Source organism: Aedes albopictus, chromosome 2, assembly GCF_035046485.1.
Source record: "Aedes albopictus strain Foshan chromosome 2, AalbF5, whole genome shotgun sequence".
In the NCBI taxonomy this organism is placed as follows: Eukaryota; Metazoa; Arthropoda; class Insecta; order Diptera; family Culicidae; genus Aedes; species Aedes albopictus.
This window is the reverse complement of record NC_085137.1, coordinates 235,787,841-235,815,831: the sequence shown is the minus strand read 5'-3', so window position 1 is coordinate 235,815,831 and position 27,991 is coordinate 235,787,841. Positions and strand designations below refer to the sequence as shown.

Sequence of the window (27,991 nt, the reverse complement as noted above, 5' to 3'; positions counted from 1 at the left end):
CACGCAACACTACTAAAAGCAGAAACCACTATTCAAAAATCAAAACATTCAACAGAAAATAGCGGCTTGTAGCGTGCCTGCTTATTAATTTAACTCATTTTGTTTTATTTACTTGTAAATTTAATGCTATATCCGCTAAAAGTGAGAGAGTAAAAGAAAATTCAGTTTGATTTGCAACAGCAGCAAAGTTTTCAACATGGCAGAGTCCGGAAACATCCCACAAAAGATTCCGGTTCGCCGTCGTTCATCACTGTTCCAGTCAGAGCAAGGTTGGTATGCAACTGCAGAGTGAAATTTTTAAACTAAATTTGCTATTGATATTCGTAATTATATTTTGAAAGGGTCCTCATCTGCTTCGCCTGTTCCATGCAAACCAAGGTAGGTATAACTAATTGAATGAATGCATGTTTACAGAATAGTTAATTCTTAACAGTTTGGTTGCTCTCCGATTTTCATAAAAAAATTTACCTGAGTTGGAGGTCATAGATCATGATCAAATGTGAAATTCATATTGAATATAATCATTTATCTATTTCTGCGAATAACGTGTTTGCAAGCCACCTCATGGATGTGTTGGCGTGGTTCAAAAAATCGTTTTTGCTCCACACCGCTTATTCGATTCATAATCAGATTCTCTCTCAGATCCAGAGATACCAGATATACAGATTTTTCTGTATTATACAGATATTTGACCTTCTATACAAACAAGATGCAGAATACAGGAAAATACAGATTTTTAAAATGTGATACTGATTTCTACAGGAAGCATAACATTTGAAGTTATTTTCAATAAATTTTAATGAAAACTTCATAAATTGCTGCTTGAACTTCAAAAAAAATGAAAATTTGTACATTTTCACACATGTTTTAGAAAAATAAGTACCAGTAAAAAGTACATTTTTGTTAGTTTCTATTAATACCCAGGTCTCTCGGTGTTTATACCTATGTACCATCAAATAAGGACTGTTCATTTTATAAAGAGGACACCTTATTTGTGTGATATCTTTTTTATTTTTCAATAAAATCATTATCGGTTTTATGCATAAATTTCCATAGCTATTCTACAGTGTAGGAAAAATATAACATTATACAAATTGTCCTTAGTTATGGAACTGAAGCGGTTTTCGTTAAAACCCAATAAAACCCCATTTCTCAAAATTCTACACAACTTTCCACATACATAACTTTAAAATTTTCATGAACTTTTCAATGTGTTGGGATCCAATACTATTCCTCTAAAGGTAGAGTGTAATAGTTGGTCAGTAATAATACACCAAGCATTATACAGCTTGATATAGTGAGATGCATTGTTATCAATGAAATTGATAAAAAATACTTATTTAAGTCCAGTGATGCAATAACACTACGGAATCAGTTCAAAATTTATCCAGTATAGAAGAGAATCGCATTCTAAATGATACCGAAGAAAAATATGCTTTAAAGTACATTCTTCATCATAAATTTAATACTTAATGATGGCCATAATGAAAAATTGCATACTTTGCTCCATAAATGCAAGTTTTTGATTCTAGAGAAGCTTATTATTATTTATTTTCAGCAAGGTCTGACCCTATGTGATTATATACCTTATTTGAAAATAACTACATGTTAATTTTTATTTTCGACATCAATGTTACGTTGTATTTGCAATAGAGTACATCGTTATTTAGAAGAACCTTCATAGAACGAAGCGGTTTTATCTCCGGTAACTGCCATGAAGCACAGTAACCAAGCCAACAATGCTATCAAGATGCGGTTTTCTTCATTTGAAATTGCGTTATTAGTACTTTCGACTAGATCCATTGAAAACATTCAAAATTTATTATTTTTATACATTTTTGTTTAACAAATAAATTTTATTCTGAAAATCGAGTAAAATTTGTAACTTTAATATATCAACAACCATTATTCCGATTAGGTTTATATTTTGCCAGAATATGTATCACTCAAACTGCTGCATCATGGCAAACACTTTCTTGCTATTGAAAACGATAAACCGATGTTTTACAGAAATTTTGTGTTTATCTTTAGTTTTTGGGAATTGAAAAATTGATCTCTCGAAACACTTTGCCACATTTCTATGAAGTTCATTAATTTTAAACCAATTTATTTATGGTTATTATCTGCTAATATAATGTACTGAACAACTAACCAAGGCTGCTCAAATTTGAACTACGCGTTTTCTTTTTATAGCCTTGCAAAGTTGTCCTCTTTATAAAATGAACAGTCCTTACGGCGATACAGAAAAATCTGTAGTGAATCAAAATTCAACCATCGCGCAACAATAACGACAATGTCGCAACCTGAATTTGTTGCGACATACTACCCAATGCGACATACGTTTGTCTCAACTTGAACAGAATAGGACAAAGATCGTGCACCACGAATTTAGAGATTTTTAAGCCATGCATTATTATTTTCGAGCGGTAAACACTGCAACGCTGCTGAAGATGTATTATCAAAGAGTTTTGATTTTGGGTTAGTAATAATTGATTATTCACGAGTTGAAAAGTACGCAACAAAGCTTCCGTTTTGTCTGCAACAAAAAAATTCGAGATCATGCCATTATCTGTTCTCTGGGGTCTCCAGTTAGCCTAGTGGTTAAGGCTATGGATCACCAATCCAGGGACGGCGGGTTCGATTCCCGTTCCGGTCGAGAAAATTTTCTCGACTCCCTGGGCATAGTGTATCATTGTAGTTGCCTCACAATGTACATATTCATGCAATGGCAGGCAAAGAGAGCCCTTCAATTAATAACTGTGGAAGTGCTCAAAGAACACTAAGTTGAAGCGAGGCAGGCTAAGTCCCAGTGGGGACGTAGATCCATAAAGAAGAAGAAGAAGAAGAAGTCATTATCTGTTACCAGTTGGGATAAAGAGTAATTGCTGCGTCTTGTTTTGTGCCTCTTTTGTCTGACAATTCTCTTCACTGGTATTGATACAGATTTTTTGATAAAATAATCTGGCATCTCTGCTCAGATCAGATGCCTTCTCCCAAAATTTGAGTTGATGATGTTGAAAATTGAGACTGCACAACTCCTTCAAAGTTTGAATGGAAATTACTAAGGCGAGACGATTTGTTTCATCCAATCAGCCGTAGAATTTTCCCAAGTGTCCTTGAGGGTGAGTAGACGCCTGATATGCTACTCTATCAGCTAAAACTTCACCGAAGACCGCATTCAAATCGCACGCCTCATCAATTAGTTATCGATTTCTATCCAAATGGAGAAACTATAACATTGATACTTAAGCTTCCCAGCAGGCATCATTGCTGCACATGGCGCCAAAGATAGCACACATAAATCAAGGCTAACTATGTTTCACTGCAAATTGCAGTGATGCCCATCGAATAGTTTGATCATCATCAGCAAATATTTTCAGTGTGGTTTAATAAAAATCGGTAATCAATTAATGAACCGCCCGACTCGAATGCGGTCTTCGGCAAAGTTTTAGCTGATAGAGCAGCCTAAGAGTATCCGGGGTCCTATAACCGGGAGCGAACCGAATAATCGAAATCCACCTTTCTTTATTGTGCCAAGTGTCCATGATGCCAAATGACCGTTATGCCAAATATCTTTAGGCCAAATGCCACAGACCCCCTATGACCCTCTACGGTACTTGGGGGAATTATATGGTCAATTGAATGAAAAACATCATTTTTCCAAAGTAATTCCCATACAAACTTTGAAGGGCTTGTGCAGTCTCAATTTTCAACCAAATCAACTCAAATTTTGGGAGAAGGCAAAGAATCTGGTTATGAATCGAATAATCGATGTGGAGCAAAAACAAGGGGCGGATCGCTCTTTTAATATGCATTCAATTTGAATCTAATGCATATAAATGCATTTTATGAAACTTCCATCAACTTAGCATTGACGTATATGCGAATGTCAAACCGCAGCTACTGAAAAAAAAATATTATGGTGTGTATCGTGTTGATTCTCTTCTAAAGTTAATTCTATTGGAATGGACAACTTGGACAGAAACTGTGCAATGTAAGTAATGAAGAAAACTATATATTTCAAACTATTAACAAAGTCGAGAAACATATAGCATAAAAACTAATTGCAGGAACCAAGAGCAAAAACGATTTTTGGAACCACGCTAAGGTACTCTTCGATATAACCTCTTTGTACGTTATATCGAAATGTACGTTATGTAAATTTAATATTGTTTATGCTAGTATGTATCTGTATGTATTAATGAATTCGACGTGAAAATACCCCCAAATAATGATTTCTGTGCAATTCAGAAAACTTATAACGATAAATTGCTCCCTAGTGGAATGGAGACGCGCGATAGCATGTTCTTGGCTAGTTGTTGCGTCGAAAAGTGGTCGGTTGTTAACGGCGGTTTGTGTATATTGATCCATTGTCAAATCATATCACCAACCATAGGTGACCCCCGGACTGCCAATGTACCTTACCCTACTAACAAAAAATCCTTCCTGAGGCAAGCGTGGAGATGCAGCGATTCGCGGTCTTTATAACAACGTTTGTCTTACTAACATTCCCTCCCATCCTCGATGACCGTAAGGATGTGGCCGGCGCCGTTATTGACTCTATTAAAGTTGAGAGCTCTCGAACTGTGTACATTGAGAATAGTATGCTAGTCCCAAGCACTATTCATTGGTTCCCTGTGCAATTTCGATTGCTCTGGTCAATCACGGAGTAGCAACTACGAATTGTGCGGTCATCTATGCTCATGCTCATGCTCAATTCAGAAAACTTATAATGATAAATATGAGTTTTCAAGAAAAAGTTATTTCTTTTTTGTGCTTCGATATAATGAGCATGAGCATGAGCATAGATGACCTACAATTCGTAGTTGCTAGTCCGTGATTGACCAGAGCAATCGAAATTGCACAGGGAACCAACAAACGGAGCTAGGGAGTAGCCTCCGCTCTCAATGTGCATTTTCGAGAATTCCAAACTTTATTAGGTCAATAACGGCGCCGGCCACGTCCTTACGGTCATCGAGGAAGGGAAGGAATGTTAGTGTGACGTACGTTGCTACTAGAGACCGAGATCACCTCATCTTCTCCACGATTGTCACGGGAAGGAGTTTTTGTTAATGGGGAGGGGAAAGTCACATGATGTGGATTCACTTTGGTAAGTATTGTCCGTGCAGTTGAATCCCGGAATTTTCGACTAGCGAAGTTGGATTTTTCTTGAAATCCGTGCGTCGAACCTAACTTCGGAAGTAGTGCGCTGTGTAGCGTACCAGGTTTACTACAGCGAACCACTTCCGAAGTTAGGTCCGACGCATAGATTTGGAGAAAAATCCAACTTCGCTAGTCGAAAACTCCAATTTTCAACTAAATTGAGAATAATTTGATTCATGCAACCTATATACATCAAAACGCGTATTCATTTTGAATCAAATACAACAAATGCCGACACCGAAGATGACGAACCATTCAAATTGCATATAGTGTAAATACAAAAAAAAAATAAAATAAATGAAAGAAAAATATTTGTTATCAACAAGAAGTGCATTGGAAACTAGCGCCGAAACATAACGTGACGAACCTTTCAATATTTGTTAGGTAAATACATAAAAATCAGCATATTTTTATACAGTCCGGATTCGCTGGTTGGGTCACGACTGCGCCCCGATTAGCGAATCGTGTTCGTTCGTTGGGGCAACTGACAACTGATAAAAATGCTCTAGACACACGCAAGTGACGAGAAATATGTCACGGAACACTCACATACTTGCGCAAACGTTCTGTATACAGGAGCTGTGATGCGACGGCGGTCAGACGTCAAACTCGTTTTGACATCTATTTTGACATTGACAGTGCTTTTTAGTTGGGTTTTGCCCCAACCAGTGAACATTCAACCATCGAGATAGCCCATCTAACGAGCTCTCAACGAACGAATCGTCACTGTATCATTATAAAAGTTATTAATTATTATGATAGAATGAAACGAGCTCACCGATATATATCCATCTAAGTGTCCAGTGCTTATGCAATGCAGCATCTTTCATTAACTGGCTTTGACTCCGTAATCACTTTACACACGGATACGACAATGTGCACAATCAAATCGAGGACGGAGACGACGCGGCCGACCCGAATGAAAACAGCGGAACTTCCACTTTGCTTTCTAAATCACACTAAACCGACTTCACGCGGGTACGACTATGTGCACATTCAAATCGACGACGCGACGACTGCAATCGAGCACAACAAACCACAACAGTCTAGAACCCCTCACTTGTCGGCGCACGGATTTTTTTTTCTTCCTTAGGGAAGATTCAAATATTACGTCCATCGTTTTTCGAGATTTCTAGACCCCCCTCCACCCTCTGTCACGCACTTTTCCTATACCCAATACACGTACTGTCACACTTTTCTAGACCCCCCCTCCCCCAAATGTTGGACGTAATTTTTGAACGTTCCCTTACCGGCGAGCCCGAGCTAACAATTTTCACTGGTGATGCTTCGCCGTTGCATCACCAGCCGGAATGCCGTTTGCGCGCGAACCCGAAACCCACACACTTATCGGCACTTGGATTTTATTTCTTTTTTGTGCTTCGATATAATGTACACTATATTTTTCTCCCAATTCGCGCTTATTCTGGATAGCTATTGCTGCTACAAAACATTGAATTGAGAGATTTTGTAGTTTATCTGGTGATTATCACAAATTGAAAATTTTCAATGCTGTACGTTATACACGGTGTTCAATAAGTTCGGATACACAGTAAAATTAAATTAATTTCCATTCTGTAATTCAGATTTGCAAAGTGAATGTATTAATTGAAAGCTCACATAATACTGATCAAATACAGTATATGTTTTGAAATAAACTGTCCTTTATCCTTTCGTAGTAATTGCAAATGTGTCTCAAGTTCCTTTCGGCCGGCACGCACGTCTGTCATTTGTATTTCGTCTAGTTTTTATTGAGTAATAGTGTTAAGTTAAATCAAATTAGGTTCTTGTCCTCAGCATTAGTGGTAGCAACTATGGCCATACGAAATAATCTATAAGGGGCTGTCCATAAACCACGTGGTCATTTTTTTGGGACTTTTCAACACCCCCCCCCCCCCCCCCCCCGCGTGGTAATTAGTCCATACAAAATTTTTTATTTGTTCATACAAAATGGTCATTGGCCGAACCCCCTCATGACCACGTGGTTTATGGACAGCCCCTAAGATTCAGATTGGGTGAAGTACGGACTCATTTTATTTTGATCTTTGAAATTGCTAAAATTGCCGCTGTACCTGTTTTAATGATTTTTGTTTTGTCAAAAAGCAAGGCTGCGTTATATCTCAGTTTAATCCAAGATTATATTTTCCAAAACTTGATTATATCCCTATTGTGGCAAATTTTAACCGAAATTGGCATTATAGGGTATTGGTTCCCTTATTAAGCATGTGGCTCCCATTTTCATCCCACGAAAAACAAAGGATTGAAGCGCTGTTTGTTTTGTTTCTTATTTTTGTATTTTTTGTTGGAAGTGAGCATTCTTGAAATCAAAAAGAACGGAGTCAATCGGTGCCGTAATCGCTTGTTTTCGATTAGGATGAAAATGGGAGCATGACATTACTGATGGCACACATACCCTATAATGTACTTATGCCTTTTTCATAGATTTAAGCACATTTTGACTAAACTTGCAAATTTATCACCATATCATCACTGAAATACCAGTGTAAAGCTTTTGTCTATTAATTTAGTTATTTTAATTTAGTATATGTAGTGAGATGTAAACTCAAAAGTCAACGTTTTAGACTTCTGTAGCTTGAGTAACTTATCGAAAATTATTCCAGCGTGCCGGAGCTAACAAACTTTAGATACATCTAAGGCTTATAAAAAAAGGTAGAAAAAGACTTTATTCAAAACCATATGCTATATTTGATCAGTGTTATATGACCTTTCAATAAATACATTTACTTTGAAAATCTGAATTACAGATGTGAAATTAATTCAAGTTATATGGAGTATCCGAACTTATTGAACACCGTGTAGTCGACTCTCCACATGTCGATGTTTTACATCTCGATATCTCTCCCTATCTCGATGGTTTTCTCGGTCCCTTCAATCTGCATAAATTTAACCTCTCTACATGTCGATATCTCCTTGTCTCGATGTCTCTTTATCTCGATGCGATCTTGTTAGTTTTTGTTTTAGATTTTCTTTCCATATGTCGATATGCCCGTTTTTTACAGGTTGCTAGATCTCTTTTCTAGGTGCAAAACATTCTGGGAAGGCGAAGTGACATCTGTTTGTTGATGGTTTTTCCTAGTTACGGACGATTTTTCAATCTAGTGTGCATTAAAAATTGGTTCTTGAGTTTGATCTCTCCCTATCTCGATGGTCCCTTCAATATCGAGATGTAGAGAGTCAACTGTATTAAAACAAAATACACGTTATATCGAATTCGCTATATCGAGGGTACGTTATATCGAAGATTACCTGTATTCAATTTCAATTTGGACATGTATGGTACTGCAGGGGGAATGACACTTCATTTGCTAACCGGAAAATCCGCATTTATCCGTTGCTAACCGTCGTTAACCGCGTCTAATTGCTGCTCAGTTAGCAGCGGTCAGCGACGGATGAATGTGGATTTTCCTGTTAGAAAATGATATGTCATTCCCCTTGCGGTGCTGTGTAACCTATTTGGAAAAAGTAATAAAAAGAGAATCATCTGAATATCATTTGTTTAATCTGAAAATATGCTTTCTTATGCTTCCCATGGCTCTGGCACCATCGATTTTCGATGAACTCGAACCAAACAGAATATGATTCAACAGTTTTTAGAATATGACTGTAGCCTTAGTAGGTAAACCCACAATATGTATTGAAACTATTATTAATTAAAATACCGTAGGATGCCCTAATTTCGTGCAGGTGACCCTTTCGCTAACAGATAACCTTAACAGATCATAATAGAACTGATTGTGCAATTGTTTAATTTTCATTTTAACTATAATATCTAAAGCATAGCTTCCCAACCTTCGTTTCGCGACCCCCCAACCGCTTGCAGGCACGCTTCGATTGTTTTACGAAAAGCGCAGTGACGACAGACTGGGGGGTCGCGAGAGTCAAGGTTGGGAACCGTGGATCTAAAGTGAAATTTGGACTATTAAACAATAAGTTCTACAATTATGATCTCTAAAAAAAATATTGGCATAGAAATAATCGTTCAAAATCGTGGGAAGGAAAGAGTTAACAATTAGGAATTCATCTAAAAATTATCAAACATACAGAATACTATTAAAATCCGGAAGATATACACTTTGCATTCAAAATCAATGTGCATTCAATAACATGTCCCTTCAAATTACCGACTGAAATATTCTCGGAATTAATAGGTGCCGTAATTGCTGGTTTTCGAGTAGGATAAATTTGGGAGCGTAAGATTACTAATGACACTGTAGGTAACACCATTTGCATTTCAAAACTCATCTGCATCCTCCACAGTTACGAAAAGCAGCTTAAAGACGAAATCGACAGCTGGAACCGGCTGGTCCGGGACAAAGTGCACGAAATCAACGAGTTCAAGAAGAACACCATCGAACTGAATGTGTCGCTGCTTTCGGAGGAACAACACCGGTATTTGAGCGCCGGGCCTACCGTGGATGCGATCGTTCAGGACTCCAACGATTTTACCCAACTGGTGGAACGGTACATTCAGCGGAAATCATTCCTTGCCAGGCGGTACGATGCTGTGCTGAAAGAAAGTCGCGCTCAATTGGACAATGCTGCGTTGGACGTTGTGGAGAATGAATTGCTTTCGAAGCCAATAGATTAGGCGGGTGTGATTGTGGTATTTTGTTGATTTAATTGTGTAAGATTTATTGTATGTAGTTTTCTTTTTTGTAAAGATTATTTCCAAATGCATTTGTTTGACTATTCTAACATTGTTCATGTATGATTAAACACTAATATTACAGCCAATTTCAACTCTCAGCGAAAATATATAAACGTACGGATCATAATTCAGCAAAGGTGATTTAGAATTGCAGTACATTGCACAATTGTTACAATTTATAAATATGTCTAAATATTTTTCAACTTAAATAATTTATATAAATACCAGAAAATCAAGGTACAAAATGTTAACAGAAAAAAATTGAACGATATAACAGATGGAACCTTTTCCTAAATCTAATGTAGATCGTAGTCACTTTTCAAATGTTCGCTCATGCGTTGGACAAAGAACGGTCTAGCCGAAGGATGCTTATAGTGAACCACCGGCCTTCGGCTGTCCCTCGTCGGATTTGAGCTGCTTATATTGTGGACATTATTGTCAGCGAATTCGGTTGCACTTTTCATCGACGGCTTCTTGGTGTTTTCGCCATTGGAGCCGTTTGTGGTTTCGTCTGGTTTTCCGTGCGGACGTAGCAAATCACCTGGAATGGTTTTCTCCCGGATTTGGATCATCGATGTGTTCATCACTTCGCAGTCGATTTGCATCAGTGTTACCTTGTCCGATGGATGGGTCGCTAGAAAGAATATATTTCGTTCTTGGTATGTTTGCACATTACATTGCCTATTAGGAGGACAAGAAACAAATCAAAGAGTTTTGTCCTTCGTGTTGCGGAAGTTGTGAATTAAGTGAAACTTCATAATCCCACTACTGTTGTATCACATCAATACCTTCTTTTTCTTCTTCTTTATGGCTCTGCGCCCCCACTGGGACTTGGCCTGCCTCGCTACAACTTAGTGTTCTTTGAGCACTTCCACAGTTATTAATTGAAGGGCTTTCTTTGCCTGCCATTGCATGAATTTGTATATTGTGAGTCAAGCACAATGATACACTATGCCCAGGGAGCCGAGAAAATTTTCTCGACTGGAACGGGATTCGAACCCGCCGTCTCCGGATTGGCGATCCATAGTCTTAACCTGAAAAGAGACTCGCGAAGAGGAAAAAAAGCAACGTCAAGTGCAGCCCAACTGAGCTGTCAGTTGTAGCCCGTTTGATTACGTTACCTAAAACGAGTAAAGTATTGCTATCCGAGATAAATTCTGAAGCCAAAATTCACTCCGAGCAGCATTTTCTTCTCCTGTACTGTCAAAAATAAATTAAAAACAAAATATTCCAATGATTACTTTGCTTGGCGATTGTTGGCGATGCAAAATTTCACCTCAACATGATTTTGTGCGTGAATGGGATTCAGTCACACTGCATGCAGGGTGGCCACTAAATATCAGTTTTGAAATTCCCGTCTTTTTCCCGGTTTTCCCGGTACGATTTCTGAAATTTTCCCGGTTTTTAAAATGCACATTTTTTAGTAGGTAACGCCCATTTTCGTATCATATGGATGATAAGTACCATGTAAAAATGCACTTGCGCCCCCACTCGCATAACTGTCCCATTTTACTTTTCATCACTTTTGAGTTAACGTTATGAATAGTCATCATTTTCGATGTACTTCCAAAAACAATAATAAAAATTATGAATTTTTATGTCAATATGTGAAAAAAATACCAAGTCATGAGCGTCCCATATCAAAAGTACCCGCATAACAGTCCCATCATGGATTTTTGTGTCACGTAACACAAAACTGAACAACTTTGTAGTGATTGTAATATTTTTTACAGTTATATATTCATGTGCAAAACAATCTGTGAAAGTTCCGAGATGATCGAAATATTCTTCAAATTTTGGCGATTTTTCAAAGTTTTATATGGAAACAAGCTTTCAAACTTCAAATGCTGTTTCCTCAATTCCTACTTTTTGCAAATGGGACTGTTATGCGAGTGGGGGCAGTATAGATTAATATTATTCTTAACGTAATGCATCTATGGAAAAAATGGAAGTAACTACCAATGATGACATAGAAGGCGTATGCTACACAATTACTTACAACATATTTTCAGCTCCAAATAGTGCATAATTCAAGCTTTCCCTCACTAATTATTTTACTTATTTTCTTGTACTTAAAAAAAACTAACTATGACAGATCTATAATAGGTAAGATGTGCATATAAAATCAGCAAAGGTCGCACCAATTATCCGGGACATGGAGGATAATCGAAATTTTTTTTTATAATTTTATTCATTAGCGTAGGTGCCCTAACGCAACTTCATTGGTGTTGTTTCCGGGGATTCCTCCAGGATGTCCAAATGAGTATTCCCCCAAAAACTTACATCTGGAGATTCTTACAAAGTTTTGTCCGAGATTTCATCTTTCGATTACTCCAAAAATACTATCTTGGATTTCTTCAGTAACTTCTGTTAGCGATTCCACCTTGTATATCTTTTGTGGATTCCTCTAGATTCCTTAACCGTCCATAACTAGCGCGGTTGGCCACCACCGCCAGCACCACGCTAATACTGAACACGAAAAGCGAGATTTTTTCAACGTGTTGTACAAAACACAACAGCGCGATCGCTCGAGGGTTAATGGATTTATTCTGGAAGAGGTTCCTTTAGGGAATTTAGGGTTTTAGTCAGTCTGTTGGCAATTAGAGAATAGAACTTTTGGTCTGGGATCATGAATTCGATCTAGGGATTTCTCCTGGAACTCCTGAAGGATTCCCAAAAGAATCTCCCACATGTCTAGGAGGTTTCCCAAGGAACTCTTGGAAGAGTTCTCGATTACAAAACTCCCGCAGTAGTTTGATTTTTAGGATTCTGGAGAATTTCCAGAAATAGCTATCGTAAAGTTTTTGTAAGAAATTTTGGGAGATCATCCAGAAGGAACTCCTGGGTGATTTGCAGAGGGAGCTTCTGAAGGATGCCCAAAAGCAACTCCTGGAGCAACTCCAAAAGCAACTTTCATAAGCAACTCCTGAAGGTTTCTCTGAACAAACTCCTGGAGGGTGCCCAAGAAGAACTCTTGAAGGAAACGCAGTAAGAAACACTGGAGAGATTCCAAAAGCAAATATAAAATAAAGATAAAATTCAGCAAAACCTCTTGGAAGTTTTCAAAATCAAAGTTTCAGAAGGCACTCCTGCAGAAATCGTGCAAAGAACTCGTGGAGATGGATGAGTAATATAATGATATCCTGGAGAAATACCACAAGAAACTCTGTAAAGAATCCCAGAAAGAACTCCCGATTGATTTATAAAAAAAACCTTTCGGAAAAATTTCAGAATAAAATTCTAGGGAAATCCCAGAGGAAGCTCCAGGAAGAAAAGGAAAAAAAATCTGGAAGGATTTCAAAAAAATAATCTGGGAAAAATTCCCGTAGGAAATTTTGAAGATTAGAGCAACTCCTGTTACAATTGCGGAAGGAAAATCTTGATGAATCTTAAAAGGAACTCTCAATTAAAATGTCTTGATTAAAACCCAGTTTAGTGGTTATGATTTTCTTATCTATTAAAAAAAACTAGAATAAATTTAGGAAAGGACACGGGTTAATCCAAAAATAAACTTTTGAAAAAATCTCAGATGTAAGAAACTCTTTCCTCGAAAAAATCTCATCGAATTCCAAGAGATAATCAAGCGGTTCAAAAACCTAGAGGAATTCTACAAGAAACTTCTTGAAGAATCCCAAGTTTTGTTTTAAGGAAATTCCAAGTGATTGCATAGGCGAATTCCTTGGGATTTCGTAGAAGTATCCCAGGAGTATCTTGGTTTGGCTTTGATTTTGCAGATTTTCGATGAAGTGTAAACATTCAAATATGCACATCAAGTTAATCTTAACAACAATTTTCCCGGTAATTATTCCAAATTCCCGACTTTTTCCCGCTTTTTTCCCGGTCGTTCCGAATTCCCGTCTTTTTCCCGGTTTTCCCGTTTTTCCCGGTTTAGTGGCCACCCTGTGCATGTGAGGTGATGCGGTCACGTACGTGTTTGAACCACCAGCCCAAAACATAATGTCAACACAGATAGGAAGAAGAAAAAAATAACAAAGTGGAGAAAAAGAAGACCGTCTTCGCGAGTCTCGTCTCAGGTCTTAACTGGAGAACCTTACATTAATACCACCGACAAACTGACGTGGTGGCTAGTGCAATGCGTCGAGGAATGCGCGTCCATAAGTTTAAATTAAAAACCGTTGAAACACTATCGCCATCTGTTGATTTTCGTTCAGAAGTATATTGACCGGACAACATCGAGCACTCTTAAATAGTATCGCACATACATGTGTTGAAATGGGAAGATTTTCCTACGTCGAACGATGCTCTTTAAAATGACTTTAATTACAAATACTCCTCATGTTTGTCGAAAAAAAAAAACAAAATCAATTAATTGGGTTCTTTAGGGGTATCCAGATTATTTCACAATAAAATTCTCCGCCCAAAAATTAGTCGAAATCCAAAATTTCATAATTTTTTGATCCCGGGAACTATTTTTAAAATGCATTTAAAGTTTATATGGGGAATTTTTTTTTGTTCGGGTCGAACTGTCATTTTATCGATTGAACTGTCATTCTATCCTCGAAAATTAAAACTGTTTTGTTAATTTAATCATCAAAACAAAGGTATTGAAATCCAATAATATCACGTTATACTCAGACAAATGAGCTCTTTCGATTAGGCTATAGAAAATAGCAATGTTTTATTCACTAAACAACCCAATTCTATTGTAAATGTAGCTTTTTTGTAAGTGCTGAACACTAAATTATCACACAGATTTTCATTCATTTTTGGATTTGTTTAAGAGTGCATGTTTACATTTCGTGGCGTCGTCGGCGTCGCCCTCGTGAGCGCTCCCTTCCTCGTTTTGTTGCTATTCGGCTAATTTTATGCCAATACCAACATTATCATTTCATCATAATCTCCTCGATAGCATCCAAAGTAATTGTTCCTGAAGCAATATTTTCTATTCCTTGAACGAATAACGGCTTAATTTTGTGAGATTTTTCTGTACAAAACATGAAATAGTGGACGGCCGAGCACTCGATATCGAAGCGGTAAATAACAAGAGCAGCAGCAACGTACGTTGTCGTCGCGACGTCCGTTGAATCCGGTGGGTGAGAAAAGTATAGCATGCAGATGGTAACAGCTACTAATGAGAGTATCATTTAACTACGACTGAACATAACTTTCTCTATTTTTACAATCAAATGCATTAGTAAACCGTAAAATGTTACATTCCGAGTGCCGACCAAGCCGCAGACTCATATGATCAGCTATCACGTGTTCTTGTTTACAAATTCGAACAAGACGACGCTTGCACGCTCGTTGAAAACTACTCTCAGGAGAGTAGAATTCTACTCACTTTACGATTTCATTGAAAATTTAAAAAAGAGAGTGACAGCATTCTTCTAAACAGAGTGATTTTTCACTCACACGTTTGAATTTTGGACAATACTCATTTTTGAGTAACTTGGCATTTTTTCCAAAGTGAGCTGTTTTTTACTCACCCGCTCAAATTTATGGCAGAATTCTATTTTTGAGTAACATTATTCAAATTTCGTGCCGGTAACCGCCATTACGAAGTCCTGACGTCTTGCCAATAATTTGTAATTTGTAATTTATTAGTAACATCCAGTGTTGGTAAACTCACACTCAAAGCACACTCATGAACCGCTCCCGCGTGAGCAAACTCGCACGCGATTCTGAATCGTTTTCTCACGCGCGAGAATTTCATGCAAAATCTCGCACTCACGAGTCAAGCGCCGAAATCTCGTTCGCTTGTAAAACGAATCCAAATCAATTTGAACGGCATTCAATGTTTTTGTACGCTAGATTTGCTTTTGTTCTATCATACAATCCTAAAAACTTCGATGTAAACATTAAGAACATCAAGGAATAAAGAAATGAGTGAAATCATGAGTCAACTCATGCATGATTTTTTCTGCGATGAGTTTGGCGAGTCAAGAATCGCGCGTGAAACAACTCAACCATGAGATTTGAGAATTTGAGTTTTTACCAACACTGGTAACATCACGACACCCTGTTGGACAGGCCATATATCAGGTCAAGGAAAATGTATCTCTACGTGAAATTCTTCTAAATTATGGAAAACCACATCTGTTGTTCAGCAGGTAAGTTTTATTTTATCCAATTTATTAAAGTGTGGAAATATCAACTTTGAAATAAAACAAATTCTTACAGATATGCATTCTAACAGACGGCAAGGCAAACATGTCTCAAACATGTAGAAATTTATCTTTTTTGAAACAAACAGTCATGTAAGTTGAATAATTTCTCTGTATGTAGATACATAAAACTAAGAAAAATCTTAAATTGCTTTCAGTTAATAAAAGAGGGCAAGGCTATGCATGTCTCGGAGTGTCCCGTGGACTGCGGTTGCAGCGTTACACTTAAACACTTGGGAGTCAATGTTCATCAGCAACACACGAAGGCCGTTGATGAATGAAGACGACCCGCCCATTGCGTCGTGTCTTTTTAGTCTGGTAGACACGACTCCCCAGTAGCATCTCTTCTCTTCGGACGTGTACGAACATCGTACGAAAACTGAAGGCAATCAGTCGGACATTGTCCTGTTGATGGGCGACATCGCGCCCGAAACCGGTCGACGAAAGGTAAATTTTAATATCTTGACGATTGTAAGAACTATAAGTGTTATGTTTCGTCTCACGTCGCGCGTATTGTGAATGTTCGTTTTTGTTGCTTTTTGTAATTTTCTTTTGATTTTTTTTCATGGTAGAAAAAGAAAACAACAAAGAAAAAAAAATGACATCTACTCACTTTTTAAATTTGCGATTTTACAAGTTACTCACTTTCTACTCACTTTTGATAAAATCAAAAGTTACTCTAAAGTGAGTGAAGGCAGATTACTCTATTTTGAGCTGTTCCACTTTGTACCAAAGTGAGTCGAAAACGACTCACTTTAGAGTAGTTTTCAACGAGCGTGTGCATAGGCGTCGTCATTTTGACAAACGTCACTTTCAATTTGACATTTGCGACCACTGGCCTTTGAATTGATCGTTTTATTTCTTCGGTCATGCTCCGAGCACGAGTCTCGTCAGCAGGCCGATAACTGTCAGCCCATCTGCATGTAGGCAGATGTGGACCTACTAAGCCTCCCCCGTTAACATGTCCTACACCGAATTAGCACACCGGGATCTTTCACAGGCAGGCGCTGGCGTTACCAGTCCCAACAAGTGTCAGATACATTAAATAGATGGGGTAGAGTCACAGAGAACAGACATCCAGGCTAGAACAAATTTCATTCAGAAAGTTGTGTAAGGATTTGAATCTTCACTTGAGTAAGGTTGCAAACCAATACATGATGACAACACTAACGCCGCCAAACACCATATTGCCACAGTCAGTGGTGAATTGAAACATTTCAAGTGGTGAATAAAATTAGTATAGGAAATTATCCGATTGCAACGCCACGCTATTGCCACTTGTGTTGCCGATTTCAAATGGCCGTTAAATTCCTTACACAGCTTCGAAACTGGACTTGGATGTCTGTTCTCTGTGGTAGAGTGTACGCAACAGTCCCCCCCGGTAGTTGGACCCTGGTCCGGCTCACTTTCGTTTGCACCTACGTCCAATACAGCTAACTTGGTCGCAGGCCTGTCGTAGAATCCGTAAGCAGTCTGTACTACTGCCGAACGAACTTGCCCATCCGAAGAGGTCTTCACCGATACAATCCGTCCTTTGGGCCAGTGATTCCTTGGTAGGCCAGGATCCACTACGACAACCACGTCGCCTACCGCGATTGGCTTCACTGGGTAGAACCATTTAGTGCGGCGAGTGGTCGTTGGCAAGTACTCCGATACCCACCGCTACCAGAACCGATTCTGCCAAGACTGCTGAACCGCTATTGGACTATCTACACTGCAAAAACTGCAAATATTTATTTTATGTTTCGTACACATATATTTTTGCAATGTGTCTGGACAAATGATGTTTATGTGTGACACACATAACGAATTATTTTTTGGTATTTATTGTTTTGATGTGTGATCACACATAAAAACAATTCAATATGACACATAATATCAATAACATTACTTATATATTTGATAGATGTGCTCAAATGGTTTTTATATTAGATAATATAAGTTTAGCTTGGATTAATATTACAATATTGATCCAAATAGCCTAACATGATTTTAAAACATAGCGATGAGCTCATTAGAAAAGAGTCAAACATCGTATTTCACTAAAAAGTTGGTTGATTAGTTATCACCGGTGAGTGACCAATCGTTCAACTTTTCGGTTCCGAACCAGGTTTCGAATGATGCTTTAAAGTTGCGCTCTTGAGATTTCCCGACTTTCCAAAGATTGGTCAATTTGAAGCGATTGAGGAGGACGATGATTTAGGAGGAAATTACTTCACTACGAACTGCAACTCCCGCCAGCACAATATTTGGTAAACGTGTTTTAGTCGCCATCTTTTCACTTTGCGCATCGCCAGCGGCTGGGCCGGCGGCTGACACAGACACTGACGCAAACACGGTATCGCTATACATTGGTATTATGTGTGAACACACATATTTTTTTGCTATGGGTGATCACACATACCAATGATTTGCGAAACAAATCAAAAGCATAAATAATAACTATGTTAGTTATATTTTGGGTAATAAATTATATGTGTGGGAAGGTCGATTGGATCGATGTGTAATTTCACATAAAATAAATATTTGCAGTTTTTGCAGTGTACGTATGGAACGAGAGGTTTTGATCCGTTTGACGATCCTACCAAGAAGTGGTTAGGAGTCAGCGCTGGTGATGAGCAGTTATCTACTGGAACATGTGTCAGCGGACGACTGTTGACGATGTTTTCTACCTGAATGAGATAGCTCCGTAGGACTTCCTCCGTGGGCACTCGCTGGGGTTTGATTGCAGCTAAGACTTTTTTGACCGACTGGATTAGACGTTCCCAGCAGCCACCCATATGAGGAGATGCTGGAGGGTTGAACCGCCACGATGTTGTCGGAGTAGTGAATTCAGCCATCAGCTTATGCTGGTCCAGCCCCGCCACCGCAGCCTTGAGTTCCTTATCCGCCCCAATGAAGTTTGTACCCCGGTCCCTTCGTATCTCTACCGGAGTTCCACAACGTGCAAAACAGTTCCTCAGGGCTAGTATGCAGGAACTTGTATTCAGCGACGCGGCTAACTCCAGATGGATGGCCCGAGTTGACAGGCAGGTGACAATAACACCCCAGCGTTTTTCATGGCGGCGACCAATGAGGACGAGAAAGGGTCCAAAAAAGTCTACACCGACATATGAAAACGGACGTACGAAGGCTGCTACTCGTGCTTTGGGAAGGCATCCCATCGCTGGTGGTTCAGGTCTCGCACTGTTGATCTTACATTGTTGGCAGCTACGGCGAACCCGGCCACAGACTCTACATACTGGCGGAATATAGAATTCTCGGCGAACTTCGTTTACGCAGGTTTCATGGCACTGATGCTGATAACGCTGATGCACATTGGCGACGACGAGATAGGTAACGGGATGATCTCGAGGAAGTACGATAGGATTCCGTTCACTCTCATCTACAAAGTCACATTCTCCCAAACGACTGTGAATGCGCATCACTCCGTGATCGTCGATGAAGGGATTGAGCTTGAAGAGGCTATTTGTCTTATTTAGTCGGTGATTTCCTGCTGAAATTACTGCTAATTCTTCGCCGTATACGTCTGCCTGAGCTTGCCGAAACTGGAATGATTCCGCTGCAAAGAGTTCTTCCTGTGTGAGCGGTCCGAGGATCATTGGCTCCCTCTTTTGTTTGCGTCTGATGTTACCGGTGAAACGATGAACGTAAGCTGTCACACGTAGTAATCGTTGCCAGGTCGAGTAGTTTTCAGCCTGCAGAACCGTTTGGACCTTGCCTTCGATGTGGTACAGATAGTTCGCACGAAGTTCGTGTGTTATTTCGTCACCATTCAGATTTGACGATGGCCATTCGCTCTTAGGCTTCCATAGAAACGGTGGACCTATAAACCAACGGCTTGTTGGCTTGAGATCTGGTCTAAACTTCCACTTTGTACCATCATCTGCGACGTTATGTTTCGTGCCTAGCCATCTTCACTCGATGATATGCGTCGCCTCCAGAATTTCGCCAACACGAAAGGCCACAAACTGCAAATAACGTCGGTGATCTGACTGCAACCAACACATGACGTCTCGAGCATCTGTCCAAAAATAGCGTCGATCTGATGGAATGTTCTACGCGCAGTTAGAGCAAACATACGATGGTTGCTCACCGCGTGACGTGAACATCGTTGTCGGCGACATGAACGCGCAGGTAGGAAGGGAGGAAATGTACAGACCGGTAATCGGGCGAAACAGCCTGCACGCCGTATCGAATGATAACGGCCAGCGATGCGGAAACTTTGCAGCCTCCCGTGGTATGGTAGTCCGAAGCACCTTCTTCCCCCGCAAAGATATCCACAAAGCCACCTGGAGATCACCCGACCATCAAACAGAAAACCAAATCGACCACATTCTAATCGACGGTAAATTCTTCTCAGATATAACCAACGTCCGCACATACCGCAGTGCGAATATAGATTCGGATCACTACTTAGTCGCTGTATGCATGCGCTCAAAACTTTCGACAGTTATCACCACGCGTCGAAGTCGAACGCCGCGGCTCAACATCGAGCAACTTCGTAACGTAGAAGTGGCTCAAGACTACGCGCAGCAGTTAGCAGTGGCCCTACCAACGGAAGAGCAGCTTGGCGCAGCTACACTTGAAGATGGCTGGAGGGACATCCGATCCGCCATAGGTAGTACCTCGGCTACAGCACTAGGCTTCGCGACTCCGAATCACAGAAACGACTGGTACGACGGCGAATGTGAACAGTTGAAAAACGAGAAGAATGCAGCATGGGCGAGAATGCTGCAACACCGTACGAGAGCGAGTGAGGCACGTTACAAACAGGCGCGGAACAGGCAGAACTCAGTCTTCCGGATGAAGAAGCGCCAGCAGGAAGAACGAGATCGCGAAGCGATGGAAGAGCTGTACCGCGCTAAGGACACACGAAAGTTCTACGAGAAGCTGAACCGCTCGCGCTGGAGCTTTGTGCCACAAGCCGACATCGTGGCGGCAGCATTACGATGAGCACCTCAATGGCGACGTTGCAAGTACCGAAGGTTGCGTGGTAACAGATCTAGGAGTATGTGCACAGGACGAAAGACTTCCTGCCCCTGACCTTCAAGAGATTGAGGAGGAGGTTGGCCGGTTGAAAAACAACAAAGCCGCTGGAGCAGATCAACTACCAAGCGAGCTTCTAAAATACGGTGGAGAAGCACTGGTGAGAGCACTACACTGGGTCATTACCAAGATTTGGGAGGAGGAAGTATTACCGGAGGAATGGATAGAAGGTATCGTGTGTCCCATCTACAAAAAGGGCGACAAGTTGGATTGCGGGAACTACCGCGCGATCACACTACTGAGCGCTGCCTACAAGATACTCTATAAAATTTTATGCCACCGTCTATCACCGATTGCAAGAGAGTTCGTGGGGCAATATCAGGCTGGATTTATGGGTGAACGCGCTACAACGGACCAGATGTTCGCCATCCGCCAGGTGTTGCAGAAACGCCGCGAATACAACGTGCCCACACATCACTTGTTCATGGATTTCAAATCGGCGTATGATGCAATCGATCGAGAACAGCTATGGCAGATTATGCACGAATACGGATTCCCGGATAAACTGATACGGTTGATCAAGGCGACGATGGATCGAGTGATGTGCGTAGTTCGACTATCAGGGACACTCTCGAGTCCCTTCGAATCTCGCAAGGTGATGGTCTTTCGTGCTTGCTGTTCAACATTGCTTTGGAGGGTGTAATACGAAGAGCGGGGATAAACACGAGTGGGACGATTTTCACGAAGTCCGTTCAGCTGCTTGGTTTCGCCGATGATATTGATATTATTGCTCGTAAATTTGAGACGATGGCGGAAACGTACATCCGACTAAAGAGTGAATCTAGGCGAATCGGATTAGTCATTAGTGTGTCGAAGACAAAGTACATGATGGCAAAGGTCTCCAGGGAGGAATCACCGAGCCCGCCACCCCGAATTCATATCGACGGTGATGAAATCGAGGCGGTTGAAGAATTCGTGTACTTGGGCTCACTGGTGACCGACGAAAACGACATCAGCAGAGAAATTCAGAGGCGCATTGTGGCAGGAAATCGTGCCTACTTTGGACTCCGCAAAACTCTACGATCGAATAAAGTTCGCCGTAACACGAAGTTAACCATCTACAAAATGTTGATTAGACCGGTCGTCCTCTATGGGCACGAAACATGGACCCTACGGCAGAGGACCAACGCGCCCTTGGAGTTTTCGAACGGAAGGTGTTGCGTACCATCTACGGCGGAGTGCAGATGGAAGACGGGACTTGTAGAAGGCGAATGAATCACGAGCTGCATCAGCTGCTGAGAGAACCAACCATCGTCCATACCGCGAAAATCGGGAGGCTACGGTAGGCGGGTCACGTCATCAGGATGTCGGATAGCAACCCGACTAAAATGGTTCTCGAGAGTCATCCGATCGGTACAAGAAGACGTGGAGCGCAGCGAGCTAGGTGGGTCGACCAAGTGGAGGACGATCTGCGGACCCTACGCAGAGTGCGGAACTGGAGACAAACAGCCATGGACCGAGTGGAATGGAGGCGGCTACTATGTACAGCAGAGGCCACCCCGGCCTTAGCCTGACCGGTAAGGTAAGGTAAGTAAGTCCTTCTGCAATGTTGCGTGCTAAACGCGTACCGATGACAGCTGCCTGCAACTCCAGCCGTGGAATGGAGACGAACTTGAGGTTGAGAGGTGCCACTCTTGTTTTACTTCCGATTAGGGCACATTCGACGTAGCCATCCACTTCAAAGCGGAAATAGGACACGACCGCGAAGCCACTTTCACTGGCATCTACGAAAGTATGGAGCTCCACGGTAGCTTTGTCGATTCCTGCCTCGTGTCGGAAATAACAACGAGGTATCTTGACGGACTCCAGCTCGGGAAGTATGCGAAACCACGTCATCCATTTCTCCAGATACTTCTCTTCGATCGGATCGGAGAGAGGCAGTGCTCCTGCTCTGTGGTGGTATATTGCTTACAACTAAAATTACATTGATCACGCTGTCGCTTTTATAGGCGACAGCGATAGTACGGACAATATACAAATCAAATTAAGTGAATAGTTGAATAGCAGCCGTACGCTGCTCTGCTGCGTATAGGCAGCCCGACGCACGATCAGGCTGCTGCGGAGTCAATGCGGTGTCTGTTCAATGGGCTGCTTCTGCACACGCTCTGCATGCTAGAAGCAGCCAACGACGACGCCGGCGACCGTGCGAGATCCAACATACTCCCGCCCGAAAACGACTGTTTTCTAATTTGTTTCTGCGGCGGTCGTCGATCGATCGGGCACTGTAGGTAGAAACACACATGCTGAACTACCTGCGATAATGCGCTAGCTGCTGGCTGGTGGTGTGACTTGGAAATGATTCAATTTGCTTCAATTCTGCTTGCTCCGGTCTGGCTGATGCACGGATTAACTGATGCGTATGGTGAACGATGATTTGCGACGACAGAGGGCTTGATTGATGAAGCTTGGTGGAACGGGAATGACGCTCGGGTCCAAATCTTTGGTGCTACGGCCTGGGAGGTTGACGCTGATGGTCCAATGGTGACGCTACGGTCCGGGGAATGGCGCTTCGGCCGGGTGGTGGACGCTGGGGGTCCTACGGTGGATAATTCGACTCGACAGGGCGATGATGCGCTCGCGACCTGCAGGAGGACTCTCGAAGTCCGACGTGGATGATTCGACAGGCGGCGATGGTAGGCTCGCGGCCTGCAGTGGACGCTGGGGTCCCAAAGGATGGACGCTCGTGGTCCGACGGTGGATTCGGTAGGGCGATGATACGCTCGCGACCTACAGGTGGACGCAGAGGTCCGACGATCGATAACTTGGCAGGGCGATGATACGCTCGCGGCCTGCAGGTGGACACTCGGGGTCCGACGGTGGATGGCAATGATCCGGCAAGGGGATAATTCGGCAGGGCGATGATGCACTCGTGACCTGCGGGTGGACACTCGAGGTCCGACGGTGGATGCTACGATCCGGCAGGGGACGCTACGGTCCGGCGGGTGGACGCTGGGGTCCTACAGGGGGACGCTACGGTCCGACACGGGTGGATGCTTCGATCCAGTGGGCGACGGTTCGGCCCATGGTGAGTTGTCGGGTAGCTTCGAAAGTAATCTGTTGTCCGTCCGATGATCCTCCGGGGTGTCCTTCATCCTGGTCACGGCACCAATGTTTTGCCAGCGGTTGATAGGCCCCACGTTGTGTTCTTTATGCCCGGGGGACAAGACGAAGGAAGAACTACTTTCGACTACGCTTACTTTACGTTTTATTAGAAACACCACAGAGCAGGAGCACTGCCTCTCTGTGGTGCGCTAATAAAACGTAAAGTAAGCGTAGTCGAAAGTAGTTCTTCCTTCGTCTTGTCCCCGGGGCATAAAGAACACAACGTGGGGCCTATCAACCGCTGGACGAAACACCTTGCTTTCTGCATCTTTTGTTGACTTGTCCTTAGGGTGGCCAAATTACCCCGATTTACCTCAATAATTTTAAGAATATGATTGTAGCCTTATAAGTTTAACCTAACTACTAGCTACTTGTTTCAATAGTGGAACTATTGATAAACAGTCAAAAACTTATTGATGTACAACAACAAAAATCATTGATTCGAAAAGGTAAGCCAATTTGCTATAACTCTTGTTCAAGCACTTTTTTACGGAAATGCTTTTGTTGGCATAGAAATAATCGTTGAAAGTCGTGGGAAGAGAAGGGTTAAGGTGAAACATCTAGAAGTCCTATTCCAAATTTGCACAAATCTGACGAATCATCGAACCACGCTGCATTTGTTTATTCTGGCTTTGCTCACTTGCTAAAAAAGAGTGGCGGCCATTGTGTCAGCCAGATTTGTGTTTTCTGATGTTTCTCCATAAAATATTTGCATATGAGTGTATTACTTACCATTATCCACCATAGCCGGTAGCATGAGCGACATTTTGGGTCGATTAGTTTTGTTATACGCCAAAGCCGGCAACAGCAAGTGTTCTCCGCTAAACGATACCAAATAGAACGTGTCGTCTCGACGGCCAATTTCCTCAAAAAACTTGGCATATTTTTTGCCAAACCCAGTGTAGTACAACGCCAGATCACTTTCCTTCTTCGGTTTTTGCTTCTGATAAACGTCCAGCGCTCGTGCCTTCTTCCTTTTGCCTTTGTTTCCCAACTGCAACTTCGTTCGCCTCTGGAACGATTCCATTTGGGAGCTGATGTCCTTCATCTGCTGGTACATGGAATCGATCGTATCCTTCAGGGCGAACATTTCCGAAAACGAATTGATCCTCATGTCGTCCCCATCCCGATCGGTCAAGTTTTTGTACCCGTTCTCTCCGATCCACCGCCGCAACTCGCTGGCCAGTCTTATGTTTTCGGTTTGATTAACGTAGAAAGGACAGATCGAAAACGGCTCCTCTCCGGTGGCTCTCGCCGCAAGATCATCAAAGTTGCTTAGATTCAAGCTGATGTCAACGTTCCGCGCGGCCAAGAGGTTGGAATCCTCCATCCACAGCAGATTGCGCTTATGGTGAGTCACTTCATCTGGGGTTTCTAGTAACTCACGATTCGCCGCCTGGCCAGTTAATAGATTCCTATAAGATTCAAAGGGATTGCTTTATCTGGCCACTTTTAGAAAGCACAATAAGATTAATCCTTACCCGAGTGGTCCTAAATTAAATGAAACCATGAACAACATTGCCAAGACGATAGCCGTATTTTTTCGTACATTTGGCGTCAGTTGCTTGGTGATGCCATTTATGTTAACGAATTTAAATTTGCTTCCATCACATGAACATTTTTGCTTAATTTTCTCCACCAGCTTTGCGTTTTCCTGTGAAAGAAATTATTTTAAAATTTAACCGCACCAGCAAAAAGTACCCCACGTCCCTCACCTCCTTCAAGTATCGGTTCTCCTTGACGAGCTCGTCGACGCGCTGCTCCAGCGTGGTGACGTACTCTTTCTTCCGCACCCGGGACAAAAATGCCGATTCTCGATTCTTGATCATCCGCTGGTGCTTCTTTAGTGCCCGCTCGTTAACCGTTCCTTCTATTGAAGGGGGCATCAGCAGCGAAGGCATCTGCGTGGGAATGGCGGGAGAGTGGATTGGGGAGAATCTTACCGGTTCTTCCGGTGGACGCTTATTTTGAGCGGATTGCAACAACGGTATAGTTGTCGTTGGAGATTGCCGGAGGGGCCTCGGGAGAACAGGTTTGTCCTTATTGGCAGCGGCGGTCACGAATGCCGATGCAGGAGTCGCTCTGATAAAAACAGTTCCATTGCTAGGTTGATTCTTCATGTTCTTCATGAGCGCTTGATAGTCCTTTGCGGTAAGAACAATCGTCTTTTTAGTAATGGTTCTGGTAACGGTTCCGTTATTCCCTTTTGCGTTTTTCGGCGGTATTTTGACTTTCTTCAGGTCCGCTAGATTAACTGGACAAGCTGGCTTCTGTATTTCCGGGAGCTGAGCTGCTCCAATGCGCACTATACCGCTGACTTGTGGTACAGTTACGATCTGTGGCGGATTCGTCGGGTATTCCGGTGAAGTAGGAGGGCTATCAAACAAAATATTGTTCATTTGAGCACTTCCGCACGATCCGTACCCACTCGAAGGGTATGAATCGCAGCTCTTGCTACTATCCGAAGGCGACGGAGTGTTTCTGTGCGATCCAGTGGAACAGTCCGATTCGCTTTCCCTTTTAACAACCCCATTGAGAAACATGTCCGGATCTATGAAATCGCCGTACTGAGGACTCATCATGCATTGATCCTCGTTGGGCAACATTCCATCAACTGGTGCCATGACGGTACGAGTCCCTTCGTAGCCTCCCAGAGATCCTTGGTACATCTCCATGGGAAAGTCCTCCAGGATAGGATCAATGTCCAACATCGTTCCATCTGAAACAAATAGGGCAGCTTAAATTATTCAGCTTCATCGTCAAAAATATCATATAAGGCGACGCGCAATTATCCAAACAACCGGCTTTTTCTATTTATATTTGGGCCGCGACTGACGCAAAAACCTTGACGAATGCAGCAGCAGTGCCCGTGCCGTGTGTTCTACGCCGCTGCCCCCAAAAGTGCTTACTTTGCGGAAACTCTTACCATATAATTGCTGGTCGTCCATCGCCGTCGAATCCATGTTACTGTTGCACAATTTAAGTCAAATTTACTTCTAAATACTAGATTTTATGATTTTGTCGAAACCATTGCTTACAGCATGAAATTAGGAGTAATTTCAGTGACTGTCGATACAATTTGAATTCACTTAATTTCCTATCAAATCTATAATCTTCACAATCGTTGGCTCACGCAGATAAGTAGGAAGCGTAAAACGTGTTTTATTTAGTTGTATTACTGCAAACTTTGTAAAAATAACACTAAAACACTTCACAATAAAACTTTTTCAAAGACAAAAAAAGTGAGATTAAAATTTATGTGACGTATTTGACGTTTAGGATTTGTTGTTGATGACTATCATCATTTTGCATCACCCGTCATCGCCGCCATCATTAAATTTTAATGACTGCATGCATGCGTGCACGCATGTGTAGATCTACCCATTTAAGTCGATTTAGATACCCATTAGCGTGGTTCAAAGAATCGTTTTTGCTCCACACCGCTTTTATTTGATTCATAACCAGGTTCTATGCCTTCTCCCTCGCGATGTCCTACACGATGCCTGGAGAACAAAACGCCGGAAGAGGCATGGGCTGGAAAGAAGCCGGACCTGGGGCATCTCAAGATTTTCGGCTCTAGTGTGATGACGTTAGTCCCGAAAGCGAAAAGGAGAAAGTTCGATCCGAAAATCCGAGAAGAGCATTTTCGTCGGCTATAAGGGTATCTGACAGTTCTTGGTTTACCACTACACTCCAAAAAATCTTCACGTCAAGGCTACCTGAAAAGGTACGTAGCTTTTTTCCATCGCACTTTTCACGTAGCATTTACGTGAACCGAAGGTAACAAACAATGAACGCATGAACCGATGAACTGTTACTGTTTCATCGGAGTTCCACATAGCTGCTACGTGATTTTTCCAGTACATTTCACGAAAGGTTTTAGTGG

General features: G+C 41.8%; 2 protein-coding genes across 2 annotated transcripts; one reads left to right on the top strand and one right to left on the bottom strand.

Moving 5' to 3' along the window:
* The first annotated feature begins 36 nt into the window (after positions 1-36).
* Positions 37-9,878, top strand: LOC109408038 (uncharacterized). Its single transcript, XM_029864837.2, has 3 exons — positions 37-269; positions 342-378; positions 9,439-9,878. The coding sequence occupies exons 1-3, from the start codon at positions 197-199 to the stop codon at positions 9,767-9,769; spliced, it is 441 nt and encodes a 146-aa protein (XP_029720697.1). The 5' UTR covers positions 37-196; the 3' UTR covers positions 9,770-9,878.
* On the bottom strand, positions 9,780-27,360 carry LOC109408029 (cyclic AMP-dependent transcription factor ATF-6 alpha). Its single transcript, XM_019681257.3, has 5 exons — positions 27,032-27,360; positions 25,821-26,824; positions 25,587-25,759; positions 24,838-25,520; positions 9,780-10,463 (listed from the first exon to the last, which is right to left on the bottom strand). Exons 1-5 carry the CDS (start codon positions 27,066-27,068, stop codon positions 10,126-10,128), a joined length of 2,235 nt encoding a protein of 744 aa, XP_019536802.3. The 5' UTR covers positions 27,069-27,360; the 3' UTR covers positions 9,780-10,125.
* Positions 27,361-27,991: the final 631 nt, after the last annotated feature.